Genomic DNA, 19,381 nt, shown 5'->3' with positions numbered 1-19,381 from the left:
AAAACCTGGTTAAGACAGCTATAGGTACCATGTAGACTTTTCATCACATTATTCAGGATATTTAATCATCATATTTGCTGTTAAAATGCATGAGGTCATGAATTGGTACAATTTTTTTCATTAATTCATTATATGTAATTCGTATAGTATTGTTATCATACTTATGTTTATGCAGGAGGACTTATATATATATATATATATATATATATATATATATATATATATATATATATATATATATATATATATATATATATATATATATATATATATATATATATATATATATCCATTTCATAGCTGTCAGTCAGCAGTGTAGTGGTTATTGCACATGGCTGACAAGTTCAAGGTGTAGGAGTTTAAATCCTCACCCATCTTGTATATGATCATGGATCAGCTTAACTCTCCTTTGCAAAAAAGTACATTGAAAACAAGTGACAGTATAAAGGTACTTTTTGTTTTTCTCATTTTGCTGGTCACTACCCATTAATAACATCATATTGATGGGTAGTAACAGGTGCTAGAATGCCCAGTGCATAAGCTGCCAGTGTTCAGGCAACACTGGCAACAGGTACATAGTGCAGACACTGATTTATGACATTAAGAAAACAATAATAAAAAACATTAATTGTGTAGTAATAACTGCATCTTTGCTGTAGGATATGTTCATGTCTATAAGGAGAATACAGATGGTTATAAAAAATCAAATGAACTTGAGCTAATAAAGTAATGCCAGTGCTCTTTCCCTCAACCAACCCATTTCCAAGTTGGAATTATGTTAGAGAAAACAGAAAAAAAATCGTTCCCAGGTTTTTTCTTGTCTGTAAGACAGTGGAAGCTTTCTAGTGTGTGTGTGTGTGTGTGTGTATAATTAGATGGAATAGTGATTTGCCTCATAGATCAACACATGTCCTCATTGTATGTCCATGTGTTTCTGTGGTGATAATTCTCCAAATTAGGGCACAGGATAAGAGCCATGTATTTATAATATCTGCAGTATCTGTAGTTCACTGTTCTAAGATACAAGTGTGTTGTTTTGGCAGTGTGAGTGTCCATTCAATTACCGGGGTGCATCCTGCCAACTCTATTTCTACATAAACAAGCCATATTTTGTTGGTGCCTCATACCTGGGCTTAGATGTAGGCAACATGTCCTTGCGGACAGGTGTTCAGGTATGTTGCTTATATATTTATGTTTCCAGTAAATTAATCTAACTCTACATTTTTCATTCTGTAACTTTTCTGTTCACTGAATGATTTGCTGTAACTTACACTCTTTCCTTGCCCTTGTGAGACATGCTAAAGCTTTCTATGTACACTTGTGATACCTAACCTAACCAGGTATTTCATATATCCTAACCTAACCAGGTATGTCATATATCCTAGACCTATGAAGTTTAGTCCATATTCTAGGTGGTACATGTATGCATATCATTTGTTGTTAAAAAATATCCAAATGAAATTTTAACATTGAAAAATATTTTATCCTCTACAACAGGTATATGTACAGTTTACATCTCAGGAAGAAAATGGTCTTGTGGCATACAGTGAGGGTCCTGGCGAAGCTTTCTTCATGTTGTTACTGAGGAACTCCCTCCTGCAGTTTGTCTTCTCCTGTGGTCTCAATACAGTGTCCTTCCTCCAAGGCAATGAAAAGCTAACAAGAAACTGCCTCACAGATGTCTCTGTCAGGTAACATTCTATTATCAACACTTCAGCATTTTGAGAGGCAGTTTTCATTTATGCATATGTCAACATTGCAGGGATAATGAGTTATCTCAGCTGTTCACTACAGACCCCAGTAGACAACTGGGTTAGGGAGCCTTCCCAAGCCCTATTCATTCATATATTTGCTGGCATCCACTGACACATCTGTACCATTTCTAGGGATAATAGTGTACTTAACACCATTGTAGTTTGCCAGTCCCCTAACTTAGCAAACCTCAGTGATGAATACCATATATGCATAGTTTAAGAACAATTAGATGCAGCATGATCTGCAACTTGTATCCATGTACACATTATTGTCTTGTATATTTAGTTTCATAAAGCTTTAGACAACCATGGAATTTGATTTTCAGGATTTATTATATGTATTTATGTACAGTATATTCAAATTATGTTGTCTGAATGATATGAACATATTTTCTTGATCATTTTGAATTTTAAATTTGCAGTATTTGTTATCATAGTTTTAAATGTGTTTCTTTGCCTCCAAGGATGTGGTGGACTCCTTATCTTCATGATACGCCATGGGGACCTGGAAAATGCAGTGCATCACTGCAGGTGAGTTAGACCACTGACAAGCTATATAAAAAAAGTAAAGATAAAGAGGTTTATCAAGAGGGAGGTTCATGAAGTTTTGAAAAAAAATAATATGAAACTGGAATATTCAGGAAAGGTTCGTTATTTGGGTACAGTGGTCACCATAGTGATAGAGACGAGTTATTAAGTGGGAAAGCAAATAAAGATTAGACCCTAAGGTTGGAATGAATGGTTGTACCTGTGAAGTGTAGCAGTGAAAATTAATCTGCGTGAAAAGAGTTGTGTCAGTATTTATGCCATAATGTTAGGCATGTACCTAGACTACTAATTGGTACATCTTTTCTGAATTACTAATTATTCTGAAACAACTTATTCTATAGCCACTTGCAACCTTTAAATTTGGTAGAAAAAGCAAAATTTATTCTTTTAATCCTCTTCCTTCTAAATGTTTTATGCATTACTTCTGGTGAAAGGGTTAAGTGGTTTAACATCTTGCTTTCAACAAAGAAGACAAAATAATTGAACAGACTCATGAGTAAAAAGCAAGAGTAACATTACTTGCACATTTTTTGTTGATTTTTTTCTCACTGTCTGGTCATATATCAAGCTCAATTTTTACTCAAGGTAAATGGCACTGACCCAGTGTATAGTGAGCAGAAAGCCTGGAGTCCCCTTGTCCAGCTTGGTCTGCTGTACCTTGGTGGGCTGCCCTCCTCCTACTCATCCCCTCTGGTTGTCAAGGCTGGCTTCCTCCCCAGACTGAAGGGCTGTGTCTCCCTCTTAGAGGTCAGTAAACATGAAGAACTTTATGAGAAGGAAAGTTGCCATTATCCAAGATGGGAAAAGAACATGATCTTGAAATTATTTTTGGGGGATCTTCAGATACTTTATAGATCATGGGTTTCAGGAGTTCCTAAAAATAAAATCAACAGTAGTTTTATAGTAAAATTCATCTTTGTACATCTCAGTAATGTACCAGTTACCAATATTTGAAATTTTCTTAATTTCTGATCACTTTTTTTTTGTGGGCAATGTACAGCTTATAAAAATGCAATATATATTGAATATATATTGAAACGTTGCCTGTGTTGTGTGTACACACTATTTTTTTTTTTATTTATTTGTTTTTATTTTATTTATTTATTTATTTTTTGGGGGGGGGGCAGGGAGGGAATTGTATGATAGACTTTTCTTGTGCACATTACCAGGTGAATGGCCATGAAATGGACATGTGGCTTGCTGGTGTGTCTGGAGAAAGAGTTCAAGAGTGTGGTACAGCTCCCTGTCCTCCCCAGTCATGCTACAATGGTGGTTCCTGCATTCCTGGCCCTGCCTTGTGGTCCTGCCAGTGCCCAAAAGGGTAAGACAAAATTGTGGATTAGAAACAGTTGCAAAGATCAAGGAGTTGATTTTCAGTACACATGTTTTGGATTATGTAAAGTTAGGATACAAGACTGACTGGTGTCACTGGGGCTGCTTAATACTTCTATGGATGGAGTTGCAAAACAGTAAAAGTAACAATTCGTTAAAAGAGCTACAAGAGTTCCAATCACAATAGAAAATATGATAAGGAAGAATTTTAATTTGTTATATTATGTATATCATAGTGTTACAACCAGGTTCAGCCCCTCTCATGGCTGCTTGGATCAGCCTCCCTAAGCTACTTCCTATGTGAGCTTAGTGCAAGGCATAAATACAATGAATCCAGACCCCTGCTGGTTGTCTACAACTATCAAATCTCTGAGGCCACTACTCAGTTTCACCCACAGACCAAGAAAGAAATATAACAAACACCAACTCAATCCTCCAAGCTGGAAAGAATCAGTTGTCCACTTTCTAGGGGGACAGACAGCACAGACACTACACAGATTGAGGTATAAGATCTTATTGAACAACTGCCCACATCTAACAAAGTATTATATGCTTTGGCCAGGCAACAATATATCTATCTTCCAGAAGACAGACTCCCACCTCCTATTAAATTGGTGGAAATGCAGGGAGAATGTAGACAGTTGTAGCCCAGTGCAAATTATGATATAATCCTGATTCCAGGCAAGCACAGCCACAAAAATGTGACATCCAGATACACATGATAAAACCACAACCGGACACTGCACTTAGGAGGAAACAAGGGGGCAGGAGGAGAGGACAGTGCCTGCTCCCATCAAAATAATAGATACAACAACAAGAAAATATAATACTGTGCATGGAATCCTCTTCCATCACAGGTGTAGCTGTAAGACAAGTCACAAACGCTCTCTCTCAAATATCAGGCTTCCTTCAGATTCCGGCCTCCTGTAGGGATTTATATGTTATAGAATAACAATAATAATAACAGGCATTATATATCAAAAAACCTACCCTTACTTACCTACCTACCCTTACTATAAAATATAACCCTCCCTAAGTATGCCTTTGCCTGGACTCTCCAAACAGCACGCCCTCTCTCTCTCTTGTATCTCACCGGCTACTGACACAGAGGCACCCATGTCCCTCTGGGGACTGTGGGCTGAATCTTATGACACAGGAGCTGGGGGAAAACTTGAGAACTGGGGTGAGGCTTGCTTCCTGTCATGCCACACACCCCATACTCAACACATCCCTCCCTCAAACTGAACACTATTTTACAAAAGCTCTAGAGACTCTATTTGGGAGGCTAGGTGGGAACAAACTATACTACTAGAAAGAGCAATCTCTCTGCCACATAATCTACTCCGTTAAACTTTCAAGAAGCAAAGGGAAATGGGAGAAATGGGTGGGGAAGATCAACTTTTTCATTATTATAAGTTTTACAGTAACTTCTTGGCTTGTGTGGCTACCCACCTGGGATGCCTCCATGTTCTGTACTCCCCCTTCTCTCTCTCTCTCTCTCTCTCTCTCTCTCTCTCTCTCTCTCTCTCTCTCTCTCTCTCTCTCTCTCTCTCTCTCTCTCTCTCTCTCTCTCTCTCTCTCTCTCTCTCCTCTTTGTTCTGTTTGTTTTTCTTTTTTCTCTTATTTATCTCACTATGTGCAGCAATAGTCATGCCAAAAATTTTTATCAATAATTTACAGTTTCATCTTTATTGCCAGTTAAGTGTTACCATAAAAATATATATTTACTACTGTATTTGGAGAAAATATCTTTCTTCAGGTACCAGGGAGAGCTGTGTGAGCATGCTGAGTGTGAGGGAGTTACTGGTCCCTGTCACAGTGGCAGGTGTGTTCCCACTGTCCACAGCTTTGTCTGCCTCTGCTCTGGTCAGCGACATGGTCTTTATTGCGAGTTGGGTAAGGAATATTTCCAACAGGAAGTGGTAAGATAGTGAAAAAAATGAGAGAAATTTAATACACAACAGGCACTGCATCTTTTGTCATTATATCTTTTGTAGATGAAGAAGTATTTCCTCAGAAAGTGTTGTGGAGCTCCCATCCTACAGTGGCAGTGTGGCCGGCTACAGCTCTTACTCCTCGTACAGGATTGACCATGATATAAGACATACTTTGGCCTTAAGGTGCGCTAATTATTCTTTCCTTATTCATATGTTCATCTTATTGTATAAGTAAATAGAATATATACATTTATATATAGTACTCATATAGAACATATTAGTATTATGAAAACAGGTATAGAGCAAGTGCAGTAGTGTAATGAATACTCTAATTACTCAATAATTTATTTGCAGTGTATGAAATAGCAACTTTATAGTGAAGTGAAGGTGTAAAGCATTGGTGAATATATTAAAGGATCCTACAGTACCTTAACAAATTATGTTACCTGAAAATAGATGATGCAAGGCAGTGAAACCAAAGTTATGAGGTGTGAATTTCCTGTGGGTATTATTTTTTTAGGATATCATTGATGATAACAGACTTCTTCCACAGATTACATTTCAGTACACCAACACTGCAACAGGTAGGATTGATGGCATACATTGGCAACAGCATGAGGGCCTCTGTCCGGGATTTCCTGGCCCTCAGCCTGGTACGTGGACACTTGATGCTGACGTGGGACCTTGGAGCTGGTGAGTTTTGTGTTTCCTTGAAGTAGAAATTGGTTCTGTGACTTTTACAATTGTTGCAGATCATTCTTTGACATTTTCTAATGAGGATTTCTTGTAGTAATTGACAAAAAAACCTGAATAAGTATAAAAAAATTTATATACTTATGAAAGAGCAGAAAATTTATCTCCATGTTGATAAAAACTTGCTTAATGCCCAAGTTATGACTTATTATACACTATGTGATCCTGTTTTTTGTGCACTGAAAACAATTAGTCAACCGTTTACTATGATAGCCCTGTTATTTAGGAAAACTATATGTAAACAAGAAAAATGTAATAAGTAAGTCATATATAACTCAAATTTATTTTTGTACTCTTATATACCAGCCTGGCATCCTCACAAGGTGGGGGCAGGTAGCCAAGATAAAGTTCCTATGTAAAGTAAAATTAGAGAGAGTTTTGCCTAATCCCTTTTTCAAATGAAAGAATGAAGATTGAACTTAAAGCACAGACAAAGATACATAACAGTGGACTTGGCTTTTTATAACAATAATCTGATACTTACCAATGGATTGTGTGTCTGGTAAGCACTTAGTAATGATGGTGTAATGAGCATTTAGAATCATGAAGTAAATCTTAAAATGACTGAATCTTAAGGGCCCCATACATGCTCAGGTGGTCTGTCTGGCTGCCTGCGCAAACCAGGACTGTTCAGGCAAAACTGAGCATGTATGTGACGTTGAGGCGGCCTGTGCAGGCTGCCAGAGAGGCTGCCTCACAAATCTGTAGCTGACAGGTTGGCTCCATCCAGCCAGCATCTGGTCAGGCCTGTTTGAGCGTGTATGGGCACTTGAGCTAGCCTTCAGGCCACATCTCTCAGTACAGCACTCGGCAGCTTACCGTGAACACGTCTGCCACACTCAAAACTTTCAGCTTTTGAGGTTTGATATAGAAGGAGTTAATTTTTTTTAATGAATATGAAAAAAATATTCATCAATTCTATTAATATATCTAGTAGCACAAAGAAATGGGAGTTATGGCGACACATCTGAATATTTAGCAGCATATTTTAAAGGATAATATGCTAAAAAATATCATTACATTTAAATTAAGCAGTATGAGGGAGACTGTCAGCTTTCTATGCTCAGAAGCAGTTCACATCTTCATCAAACATGGAAAGAAGTTACTTTTTTATATTATTACAGAAAGAAGTTACTCTTTCTCATCTTCTTGGTGTTCTGTAATAACTTGTAGGCCACTGCAACAACTTCAATCGCAAGTAGGCCTAATTCTTCCGTATCCATGGGAGAGGCCATGATCTTCACTCCATGGTGTCTTGCTAGAACTGAGCTGTTGCCTTGAGGCAGGGCTGAATAGAGTGTGAGGTGACAGGCTGGCCAATCCAGCTGGCTGTTCTGGCTGATAGTATATTGGGTCCTGTACATATGCTTGCTGTTTAATTCTTACAGTACACTGATATTTCACAGTAATGCATAGTTCTAGATTATTTGTGCACCTGCTGTTTAGAATAACAACACCTACATGTATTCATTGAATTTTTATGGAATGGATTGTGAAGGTGTCATGGGATGGGAGATGGGTTATTTCAATGACATTCACTTCTGTACACAACCAGAAAAAAGAAAAAAAAATCTAGATAAACAGGAATTGTTAACATTTGTTGAGGAAAGATTCCTGACTTCCACAGGTCCACGAAGGATAGTAACACTGGAGCCCCTAGACCACACACTGCACACACATTCTGCTCTTGTTGGTCGGCAGGGGCGCTGGGCCTGGTTTGTGGTGGATGGCCAGAAGAATGTCTCTGCCAAAGCTCCAGGGTTCCTCTCATCCCTCAACACAAATAACCTTATTTACATTGGTTAGTACACACTTATTTTGTTTCCCTGATCCTTCTTTTTTATATAGACATGTATGTTTTTATTGTTTCTTCTTCACACACACACACACACACACACACACACACACACACACACACACACACACACACACACACACACACACACACAGTAAATACACTAATGATTATGTATTTTATGAGCCTTCTCAATGAAAAAAAATCTTTATAAAAAACTAGTATTAATTGTGATTAGATATCAAAATATGAAGAAGCAAAGTTGCAATGTAATGATCAAGAATTTCCAGTTTTAGTATTCTGTTATTTAATAATTTCTGAAATATTTGATTTTAAAACAGGAGGTCATCCATCTTGGAACATGAGTCACCTCCCAGCAGACATGTGGCGTCACAGTGGCTTCCATGGCTGTGTCTTTGACCTGCGGGTGGCCAAGTCTCCAGTAGGGCCCTGGACTGCTGTTAGAGTGGCCGCTACCTTTAATGTACAGGAGTGTGGCAGGGATCCATGCCAAGCCAATCAGAAGCCTTGCCACAATGGAGGTACCTGCATTGCCCTCGGTGCCACTTTCAGGTTAGCCAATTACAATAAAGCTTCCATGAGTCAGCATAATAGAGACCAAGCCTTATTAAAGTTTTGACATGTGAAATATCACCAACAACCCTAGGAAATCCCTCCTGCAGGATCAGCCTCTTCAGTTTCATCCCCTTCCTCCTTCTAGAGCAGTGATTTTCAACCTTTTCTGGTCATTACCCCACTTTTCATACATGACCCTCATCCATGGCTTGCCATGGGACTGTCTACAGTCCAACACTCATTAGGTCCATGTAAAAATCACTTTAAGTAAATAAATTTCTGCTTCTCTTTGGTAAGTCTCATATACTGTACTTATTAAGATGTTACTAGAGAAGTGATGTAATGCACATAAGAGTTTGCATCCCTAGAGAGTATTTTAAAAACTATAATTTGCAAAAAAGCTATTTTAAGTCAAATGTAGAGTGGTCTGTGCTTCAGCTTAGGGCCACTACATTTTGTTATGTAGACCCCAAGTTGGAAACCACTAAGAACCTTCCCCTGCACCTTGCTCTGAGGACATCACACTAAGAAGGACTGTTGGTTCTGGTTGAAGGTCAGGAGGTTTAGCTTTTTGCAGCAGTACCTCCCTGATGCAGCTTTGTTTATGGTTTCTTTTTGTAGTCCGATCCCTCTTGTTTCTCCCAAATATATTTCACACCTAACCTATAATTACTAAAGAAATACTGTAATAAGTGCCTATTCTTCTTTGCAATAGTGTTATTGTCCAACTCACTGGTGTTCTAGTGTAGCTGGGAGTTGAGCTAGAATAACAATACATAAACTCCCACTAGGCAAGGGTGGTGGCCCATGTGTGTTCATTGCACTGGATACAGCACTGGCTACAGCTCACACACCTGTTGCTCCATCTTGTCTTGCCCCATGTCCCCATATCGCAAAAGAGAAATATTTTTTCCACTGTGTCCTAGCAGTTCCATGAATGTGACTCCATGCCCAGAAGACTGTTCCTACCACATTGCTTGTTTGGGTGCTGGATGCCCCAGGCTCACCACCCACAGATACATTCATGGCTCTGGATGGCAGCATTATATGCAAGGGAGGATTCATCTTTGTGAATTCCTCCCAGTGCATGTTTATTTCCTCATCTGAAGGGGAATCACACACCCCAGAGGGTGCCAGGTGTGAAATCCCTAGCCACCTGTGTGAAGGCAGTGAAAAATCATGCCATCCTGGGTCATCGTGTCAAACCCTCACATCATGGTTAGTTACAGGGGATCAATCTCATCCCAGTCATTATTATGACAGTATAATCAGAGGGTTTTACTTTTGAGGAATCAAACTTAACATGTTGCTCCACATTACTACCATAATCACTTTCAAATTTTAACACTCAATAGCACTAATAGTCAAACTTTTTGACTGAGTACTGCACTTATTAGGAGTGGAGCAAACTGGCTCATATTTATGCTTAGCCATGCACTGAATGAGGGCAAATTGCCTCTGTCCATCATCTTTGCTATATGTGTACTGGCAGAGGGAAAAGTGGTAGAGAGCACCTTTGTAAGTGTTGATAAATAATGTTCAAAACATTTCCTGCCCATTTCAGTTTGATTTAAGGAAAGAAATCATATGATACAAATATGTGTCACCAGTTGATTCCCTGAGCCATACATTGGCACATCACCCACTCCTTAGGAATTAATACAAACAGCATCTACATTCTCAGATGTGAGTGCTCTTTGGGGTGGAAGGGTGCCAGGTGTGAAATCCCTAGCCACCTGTGTGAAGGCAGTGAAAAATCATGCCATCCTGGATCATCGTGTCAAACCCTCAAATCACTTGAAAGGGAGACACCATCTTGCCTTTGTCACTTGGGCAGGACAGGTACACTCTGTGATCAAGGTAATTATATGCTATTTTGACTTATAAATATGCATTTTTAAGTCTCAAGATTTAGGATGTGGCCAGTATGTAGAAGCTAGATTCCTCTGAATCCTGTAACTAAGCTAGAATAAGGCAAAAATTACTTGCTTTCTGTCATAACTTCAGAGAAGCTTCTGTGACTATGTATTGCCTTCAGTAGATAAGAAATATGTTGTGTCAGAAAGGGACAAAACTTTATCCTCTACAACTTACAGCTACTTTACATATAATACATGTGGAATATCTGCAGGAGTGAGGGAGAGCAGGTACATGTGAATGAGATACGGCATGTAGTTCACAGGTTATGGCTCTAATTCTGTGTGGTTAAATACAGAAATTCTTGCTTAGAAACTTGATATTTATGAAGTTAAATACATTCAGTATCTTTGAGGATGATTAGTAATTGACTAGACACTGGTTGATTTGTCAAGCTTTCATAATAAACTTTGATTTGTATCTTCAAAACATTTTAGGCATCCAGAAATATCTTACCTACTACCAAATAGCAAGCTTGGTATGCCTGGTGTAATGGTGCTCTTGGCTAGGGAAGAGAAAGAAAGCAAATGATATACATGAGAGATATTACTTCATTAACTTTTATGTACTTACCTTTACATGCTACTTGAAAATTCATATGATTACACTGCACATGAACTTATCTATTAGGAAATACATATACTTTTGTGGGATCCTCTACATAGATTGGGTGCCTAAGCTGGCTCACATCTTAACACACCTTAAAGATCCTGAGCATCAATCTAAGGTCAAGCAGACAAATTGGGTTTGCTTTCTTTTATTCTGTATATTGCATTTCTAAATTTCTAAGTAACTTATGATATTTTTTGCAGCCATGAATATCACAGACCTTCAGTTCTCTGGCGAAGGGTCTTACACCAGCCTTCCAGCCACCAGAAGTCTCCGTCGGGAATCCCACATCACAATGTCTTTCAAGCCAGCCTCTCCTAATGGTATTTTGTTTCTTGCATTGCCTGTGAGAAACTCTGGAGATTTCATGGCCCTTGTGCTTGTCAATGGCACTTTACAGTTTACCTTTTATCTTGGTGAGTATTATAAAAGAATCTAGATTTGTCTTGACTTAAGTATCTGATAAAAGGAGGTAGTTTCTGATGACTTTCAGAGGAAAAAAATTATCAGTACACATCAGATATCATTTGTTGTAGTGTTATTTATTTATTTATTTATTTATTTTTATATATTTATTTATTTATTTATTTTTTTTTTTTTTTTTTTGTGTGTGTGTGTATGTGTGGATTCAGTAAGGAAAGATTTTTTTATTGATGACTTATTTCATCTCTATTGACTAAATTTTTTTAGCTTATAATAAGGACAAATCAGTATGAGAATATGTATATATTTTGTAATTGAACACATTTACAATTTTTTTATTTTCATGTCTTTCCACAACATATTTCCTCATTATATGTTTTAAAAATTTGTTCACTATTGATGGAATATAGTCCATAAGTATTTCCATGATAAAGCCTCAATAATTGTACAGTAATGGTAGAGGTTATAAGAAGTAATTGATTTTTTCTCTCATAGACTCAGTAGTAACAGAGTGGCATCATCTCATTACTGAAAATGTGAAGGGCAACACTGATAAAATATTTATGTATTTATCTTTTTCTATAAGGGCACCTCCCATAGGTGACTGCCTTAGGTGATCACCTACCACAGCAGCAACAGAACAGTCAGAAAGAAAACTTGAGATGAAGTTACAGTGAGGAGGATAGAAGTGACAGGAGGGTAGTTTGGAAATTGAAGCTTTCTGCATGACACTATCATCTCTGTTTTTTGCTCTGCACACAAAAATGGGTCCCTCACATGGAAGTTATAGTCATTCCATGGAAAGTCAGAATAATACCTCCCCAGGTTCTTCTATTAAAGAAGGTAAAATGTCAAAGGCACCTCTGCTTTGGAGGATCCTGAAAAGGAATTGAAGCAATAGGACAAAATAAAGATATTAGGTTGTGATCAGAGGACCCCAATGGAAAAGACAGAGCGACAGAAAAAAAATATTAGGATTAGAGGTTAGGAAATGGTCAATAATGTTGGGCATATCTAAAAGATGGTCAGGAATGTGGGTAGGATGCTGCACTAATTCCTCAGAGTTGTGGAGGTTAGCAAACTTAAAGGCTAGTTCACCAGGCTGGTCAGTGAAATGAAATCCTGTGCTGTTGATGATCACTGAAATCTCCAAAAAATGGCAATATCCACATAGGGGAAATAAGTCAGGATGTGTTGCACTTCGGAAGTTGATTAGTTAAAGAATTTTTTATTGTTAGAGTTGAAGGAGAGATGTACAGCATAGATGAATTTTGTTTTGAGAGTGACTTTGAAGTTATAACCAGGAAAATTCTGAACACTCAAAAGCATGGACATGATAACAAGTTATTATTATGCACATAGACATAACATCCAGCTTTGGATTGAAGGTAAGGATAGAGAAAGTAGGAGGGCACAGAGAAGAGATTGCTGTCAGTAGCCTGAGACACATGTGCTTCACTGAGAAAATGAAGTTTAGGAGAGGAAAGGTGATGTTCCACATATTGAAAATTAAAAATGACAACATGCATATTGCATTGTATTAAAATAAACAAGTTAGTAGACTTTAAAAATGAGGTTACATTAATTAATTAGCAATTTATACACTTCCAATGCAGGAAAAAGATTTCCCCCTGTGGCTAGGAGGAATTAAACCATATACCATACTGGCTTAGGGAATCTTGGTGTGATTGCTAGATTGCTAGGTCACGACTCACAGTTTGCTTGCTTATGTCCTGCTTATTCTCTGCTAATAAACAGAGGCATCTCAATCCAAGACCTTTTTGTTATGAATCAAGCATGCTAAGTGCTTCGTCACTGAGTTGCCCAGGATGAAGTAGCTAAGAGTCAATCAGGTTACATACACTCCCTCAAAATCTACAGAGGTTATGGGGACATAGACCTTCACAAATAGTGAATTTCTGTGAATATTTAGTGTTCCACTGAAGAAGACACTGAGTCATTCCCCACATACACTGTACCTGATGAGTGTTGGTGGGATTAGAGGGTAGCATGAGGTGACAGCCTTTCTTGCTCTACTTTGCTGGCTCATAGACAAAGGTTAAAGTTGAAATTAGAAAAAATATTGCACTGAACCTTTATGTTGAGAGAAATATGACGACTGCCAATCTCAGCTTCTCATCTCTGTCATATTCAACATTTGAATATCTACTCCATTATTTGTACTTTCTTGGTTGGAAATCATTTATGTCTTCAGTTGTATGGTCACTAACTTTCTCATTCAATTTTGCTGACTCATGGATAAGGATTGAAGTAAAAAAACACAAGTAAGCATACAAGTGCCCTAGGTAAAGAATCTATAAGTAGAGAACCTGCAAATACAGATGTAGCAGCGTATTTGAATAAGTTATCTTGCTAATGTATATTAATGTAACTTATTTATTTCAGGAAGAGACTATCTCTTTCTATGCCAAAGCTATCATAACACTACATTTTTTTTTCTTGTTCTCTATCTTCCTTTCCCTCCCTGCATTCATCCAAACACCCAAGGCTTGCATGCTCCTGGACTAGTCATGCTACATTCTGAGGCCATGGCAAAGTTGGGTGAGTGGCAGACTGTGACAGTATCAAGAGTGGAAGGCACTGGCTCAATGACATTCCATGGCCACACAATTCGGTCTGTTTCTCCAGCACCAACCCATTCTGCAGCCCTGCTTGATATTCACACTGAAGTGTTCATAGGTCAGTTTTTGGATCTGCTGAAAAATACTGGTAATTTCTGAACATAATTTCCCCAACTTTGAGTGTTGTGAGGCAGATTTGTGTCCCTTCATGCAGGTGGAGTGCCAGACTACTCAGTGGTGCCTCTTGGTGCAGCACCTGAAGAGGGACTGGTAGCCTACCAAGGCTGCATTAGACAGGTTAGTTCTCATTCTACACCTCATACAGTGTATTGCCAGTTACATTGGACATACCTGTTACTAGTTAAGTTAGGAAATCAAGCAGGCTTCACTTTTAGTGCATTGCTGAAAGTTGCGTCACCATGCACAACAACTTAACTTGTTCTCACGCTCACACTCTTCAGTCTTCTGAATTTTCAGCATCTGGCATAGACTGTTGTCATTTGGTTTTGCTGACAGATCATCATAAATGGAATAGAACATGACCTGCGTGTTCCTGATGGGGAACTTTTACGTGGAGTTGGGCTGGGAGATTGTGATGGCACCCCATGTGGACATCAGGTCTGTCTCCATGGCGGCACCTGCACACCAGCTGGTGACACATTTGTCTGCACATGTACTCAGGTATGTCAGATCTTTGTATAACACATGCAGGTGCATAAAGTTGGTAGTGGCTAGGTTGCCAGCACATGAAAATAGTGGACAGAGTTCTGCTCTTGCATCATGCCTGTGATGCCAGTTTTTCTTCTCATCAGATAGTTTTCAATTATTGTGTATTTTAAGCATCCATATGTCAAGTTTAAAATTATTGCATATTTTAAGCATCCATACATCATAGACACCATGCATCTGAGTGCAATTCCAGTCTTATGAGGCAGTTAGAGATGCCATTGTACAAACATATGCTAGTTACACCACAGCCTGTAGCTGACCAGAATCCTTAACTAGAAACTTGGAAGTAGTATGTACTTAGAAAATACACTCGTAAAGTGTTTTGTCCTTCCTCAGAATTACTTAGGGAGAAGGTGCCAACTGCCTCGAGCCTGCCTTAATCACCAGTGCATTAATGGTGCTGCCTGCATCCCCATTGATGAGCCCCTTGGAAGGCAGAAACGCCTACAGAAATCTCTAGGCAGTTCCACAATCTCTTCAACAACGTACATGTTTTTTGATAGACCAGATGGTGACTGGCCTGAAGAAGTAGTAAAGACTTATATCAAAGAAGACTCTAAAATACAAAAAGAGGGAAGAAATGAGTCTGCTAATGAAAAAAAAAGTGTTATTGGAGAAATGTTTGTTACAGGAAATGAAGATCTGAGTAGATTTAGGGAAGAAAGAAAAAAAGGCCAGAACATGAGAAAAACAGAAAAAGACTCAAACAAAAAGGGGCTAATAAAGAAAAGAGAAGTGAAGGGAGTTAATGATCATTATCGATGCCTGTGTCCCCCAGGATATTATGGCATACATTGCCAGACAGGTTAGTGATATGATACATGGCCACTACTCTTATGAATTTGCCCTCCCTCTGCTTCACTGCCTAAGCTTCATTTTAATTATTGTTCAGTTATATTCAGAATATAATACTATCTACTCTTTCATCTCTTTCAATGATAAACTAGGTGAAGCTTTCTGATTTTGTTTCTTCACCTTTTGATGACTGACTATTCCAAGAGAACATCAGGGCACCCAAAACTCACGTGGCCAATCTGACGACAACTTTTCTAATCTTTTTTGGGGATTAATAAAGTAGGAATTTTATTTTTAGCTATTGTAGCCCTCTATCAATATTCTTTTCTTTATTGAGAAAATGCAAATTAAGTACACAAGAAGATGTGTTGATGTAATTAAGGAATAAGGAATATTGTAATAATGTTTGTTTCTGTTTTCATGTTGATGTAATCAAGAAATAAGCAATACTGTAATGATGCTAGTTTCTATTTTCATAATTGTCTGTCACAATTTGATATTTTTGTTTTATTATTTTCATTGCTAGATATTAATCTTTAGGATGCAATGTCTTAGAGGTAAGAGCAGTTCATGTTAAGAGAAGTGACCTAAAAACTACTTAGTATATCATTTCTAATATTACAATATTTTCGTGTGGCCTCTTTAACTGGTAAACTTTCCTGTACTAGCTGGTGGCTGGGGAGGTGACAGCCTGGGCGCCAAGTTCAGTGGATACAGTTTTGGGGTGGTGGGCAGTGGAGGGCAGCATGGCTCTCCTACTCCTAACTTGGATTCCTTTGCACTTAACTTCACCACCTCAGCCCTCCATGGACTCCTTCTATGGCGTGGACAGGTAAGTGTGTGCTCACATTTGCAGTACAGCAGCTTTGCAATCCAGTCACCAGTGATGGAGTGTTCATATTCTGTATTCATGCTGAAATAATTGCATTTTTTTTTTTTTTTTTTTTTTTTTTTTTTTTTTTTTTTTTTTTATGTAGGAAGGACACTGGCCAAGGGCAACAAAAATCTAATAAAAAAAATGCCCACTGAAATGCCAGTCCCATAAAAGGGTCAAAGCAGTGGTCAAAAATTGGTGGATAAGTGTATTGAAACCTCCCTCTTGAAGGAATTCAAGTCATAGGAAGGTGGAAATACAGAAGCAGGCAGGGAGTTCCAGAGTTTACCAGAGAAAGGGATGAATGACTGAGAATACTGGTTAACTCTTGCGTTAGAGAGGTGGACAGAATAGGGGTGAGAGAAAGAAGAAAGTCTTGTGCAGCGAGGCTGCGGAAGGAGGGGAGGCATGCAGTTAGCAAGATCAGAAGAGCAGTTAGCATGAAAATAGCGGTAAAAGACAGCTAGATATGCAACATTGCGGCGGTGAGAGAGAGGCTGAAGACAGTCAGTTAGAGGAGAGGAGTTGATGAGACGAAAAGCTTTTGATTCCACCCTGTCTAGAAGAGCAGTATGAGTGGAACCCCCCCCAGACATGTGAAGCATACTTCATACATGGACGGATAAGGCCCTTGTACAGAGTTAGCATCTGGGGAGGGTGAGAAAAACTGGCGGAGACCTCTCAGAACACCTAACTTCATAGAAGCTGTTTTAGCTAGAGATGAGATGTGAAGTTTCCAGTTCAGATTATAAGTAAAGGACAGACCAAGGATGTTCAGTGTAGAAGAGGGGGACAGTTGAGTGTCATTGAAGAAGAGGGGATAGTTGTCTGGAAGGTTGTGTCGAGTTGATAGATGGAGGAATTGAGTTTTTGAGGCATTGAACAATACCAAGTTTGCTCTGCCCCAATCAGAAATTTTAGAAAGATCAGAAGTCAGGCGTTCTGTGGTTTCCCTGCGTGATATGTTTACCTCCTGAAGGGTTGGACGTCTATGAAAAGACATGGAAAAGTGCAGGGTGGTATCATCAGCGTAGGAGTGGAAAGGACAAGAAGTTTGGTTTAGAAGATCATTAATGAATAATAAGAAGAGAGTGGGTGACAGGACAGAACCCTGAGGAACACCACTGTTAATAGATTTAGGAGAAGAACAGTGACCATCTACCACAGCAGCAATAGAACGGTCATAAAGGAAACTTGAGATGAAGTTACAGAGAGAAGGATAGAAACCGTAGGAGGGTAGTTTGGAAATCAAAGCTTTGTGTCAGACTCTATCAAAAGCTTTTGATATGTCCAAGGCAACAGCAAAAGTTTCACCAAAATCTCTAAAAGAGGATGACCAAGACTTAGTAAGGAAAGCCAGAAGATCACCAGTAGAGCGGCCTTGACGGAACCCATACTGGCGATCAGATACTCGTAGAAGGTTGTGAAGTGATAGATGTTTAAGAATCTTCCTGTTGAGGATAGATTCAAAAACTTTAGATAAGCAGGAAATTAAAGCAATAGGACGGTAGTTTGAGGGATTACAACGGTCACCCTTTTTAGGAACAGGTTGAATGTAGGCAAACTTCCAGCAAGAAGGAAAGGTAGATGTTGACAGACAGAGCTGAAAGAGTTTGACTAGGCAAGGTGCAAGCACGGAGGCACAGTTTCGTAGAACAATAGGAGGGACCCCATCAGGTCCATAAGCCTTCCGAGGGTTTAGGCCAGCGAGGGCATGGAAAACATCATTGCGAAGAATTTTAATAGGTGGCATGAAGTAGTCAGAGGGTGGAGGAGAGGGAGGAACAAGCCCAGAATTGTCCAAGGTAGAGTTTTTAGCAAAGGTTTGAGCAAAGAGTTCAGCTTTAGAAATAGATGTGATGGCAGTGGTGCCATCTGGTTGAAGTAGAGGAGGGAAAGAAGAAGAAGCAAAGTTATTGGAGATATTTTTGGCTAGATGCCAGAAATCGCGAGGGGAGTTAGATCTTGAAAGGTTTTGACATTTTCTATTAATGAAGGAGTTTTTGGCTAGTTGGAGAACAGACTTGGCATGGTTCCGGGCAGAAATATAAAGTGCATGATGGAAGGCTTAAGTACCTTTTGTGGGCCACCTCTCTATCATGTATAGCATGAGAACAAGCTGTGTTAAACCAAGGTTTAGAAGGTTTAGGACGAGAAAAAGAATGAGGAATGTATGCCTCCATGCCAGACACTATCACCTCTGTTATGCGCTCAGCACACAAAGATGGGTCTCTGACACGGAAGCAGTAGTCATTCCAAGGAAAATCAGCAAAATACCTCCTCAGGTCCCCCCAACTAGCAGAGGCAAAACGCCAGAGGCACCTTTGCTTAGGGGGATCCTGAGGAGGGATTGGAGTGATAGGACAAGATAAAGATATGAGATTGTGATCGGAGGAGCCCAACAGAGAAGAAAGGGTGACAGCATAAGCAGAAGGATTAGAGGTCAGGAAAAGGTCAAGAATGTTGGGCGTATCTCCAAGACAATCAGGAATACAAGTAGGGTGTTGCACCAATTGCTCTAGGTCATGGAGGATAGCAAAGTTATAGGCTAGTTCACCAGGATGGTCAGTGAAGGGAGAGGAAAGCCAAAGCTGGTGGTGAACATTGAAGTCTCCAAGAATGGAGATCTCTGCAAAAGGGAAGAGGGTCAGAATGTGCTCCACTTTGGAAGTTAAGTAGTCAAAGAATTTCTTATAGTCAGAGGAGTTAGGAGAGAGGTATACAGCACAGATAAATTTAGTATGAGAGTGACTCTG

General features: G+C 39.0%; 1 protein-coding gene across 11 annotated transcripts in view; it reads left to right on the top strand.

The window, feature by feature from the left end:
* Positions 1-19,381, top strand: part of LOC135102267 (protein eyes shut-like) — an 80,664-nt gene that overhangs the window by 47,220 nt on the left and 14,063 nt on the right. For 10 of the 11 annotated variants that reach the window (XM_064007217.1, XM_064007227.1, XM_064007267.1 and 7 more), the window contains 17 exons: positions 1,044-1,172; positions 1,498-1,691; positions 2,219-2,285; positions 2,889-3,050; positions 3,473-3,624; positions 5,395-5,531; positions 5,653-5,755; positions 6,126-6,265; positions 7,953-8,126; positions 8,462-8,693; positions 10,381-10,556; positions 11,426-11,638; positions 14,154-14,345; positions 14,442-14,524; positions 14,744-14,908; positions 15,293-15,761; positions 16,420-16,583. In XM_064007217.1, the coding sequence (XP_063863287.1) occupies positions 1,044-1,172; positions 1,498-1,691; positions 2,219-2,285; positions 2,889-3,050; positions 3,473-3,624; positions 5,395-5,531; positions 5,653-5,755; positions 6,126-6,265; positions 7,953-8,126; positions 8,462-8,693; positions 10,381-10,556; positions 11,426-11,638; positions 14,154-14,345; positions 14,442-14,524; positions 14,744-14,908; positions 15,293-15,761; positions 16,420-16,583 (2,952 nt within the window). Of the gene's footprint in view, positions 1-1,043; positions 1,173-1,497; positions 1,692-2,218; positions 2,286-2,888; positions 3,051-3,472; positions 3,625-5,394; positions 5,532-5,652; positions 5,756-6,125; positions 6,266-7,952; positions 8,127-8,461; positions 8,694-10,380; positions 10,557-11,425; positions 11,639-14,153; positions 14,346-14,421; positions 14,525-14,743; positions 14,909-15,292; positions 15,762-16,419; positions 16,584-19,381 lie in introns of those variants that run through there. The other variant, XM_064007305.1, reaches the window with a different exon arrangement.

Source organism: Scylla paramamosain, chromosome 1 (assembly GCF_035594125.1).
Source record: "Scylla paramamosain isolate STU-SP2022 chromosome 1, ASM3559412v1, whole genome shotgun sequence".
Taxonomy (NCBI): Eukaryota; Metazoa; Arthropoda; class Malacostraca; order Decapoda; family Portunidae; genus Scylla; species Scylla paramamosain.
This window is presented reverse-complemented; position numbering and strand designations above follow the sequence as displayed.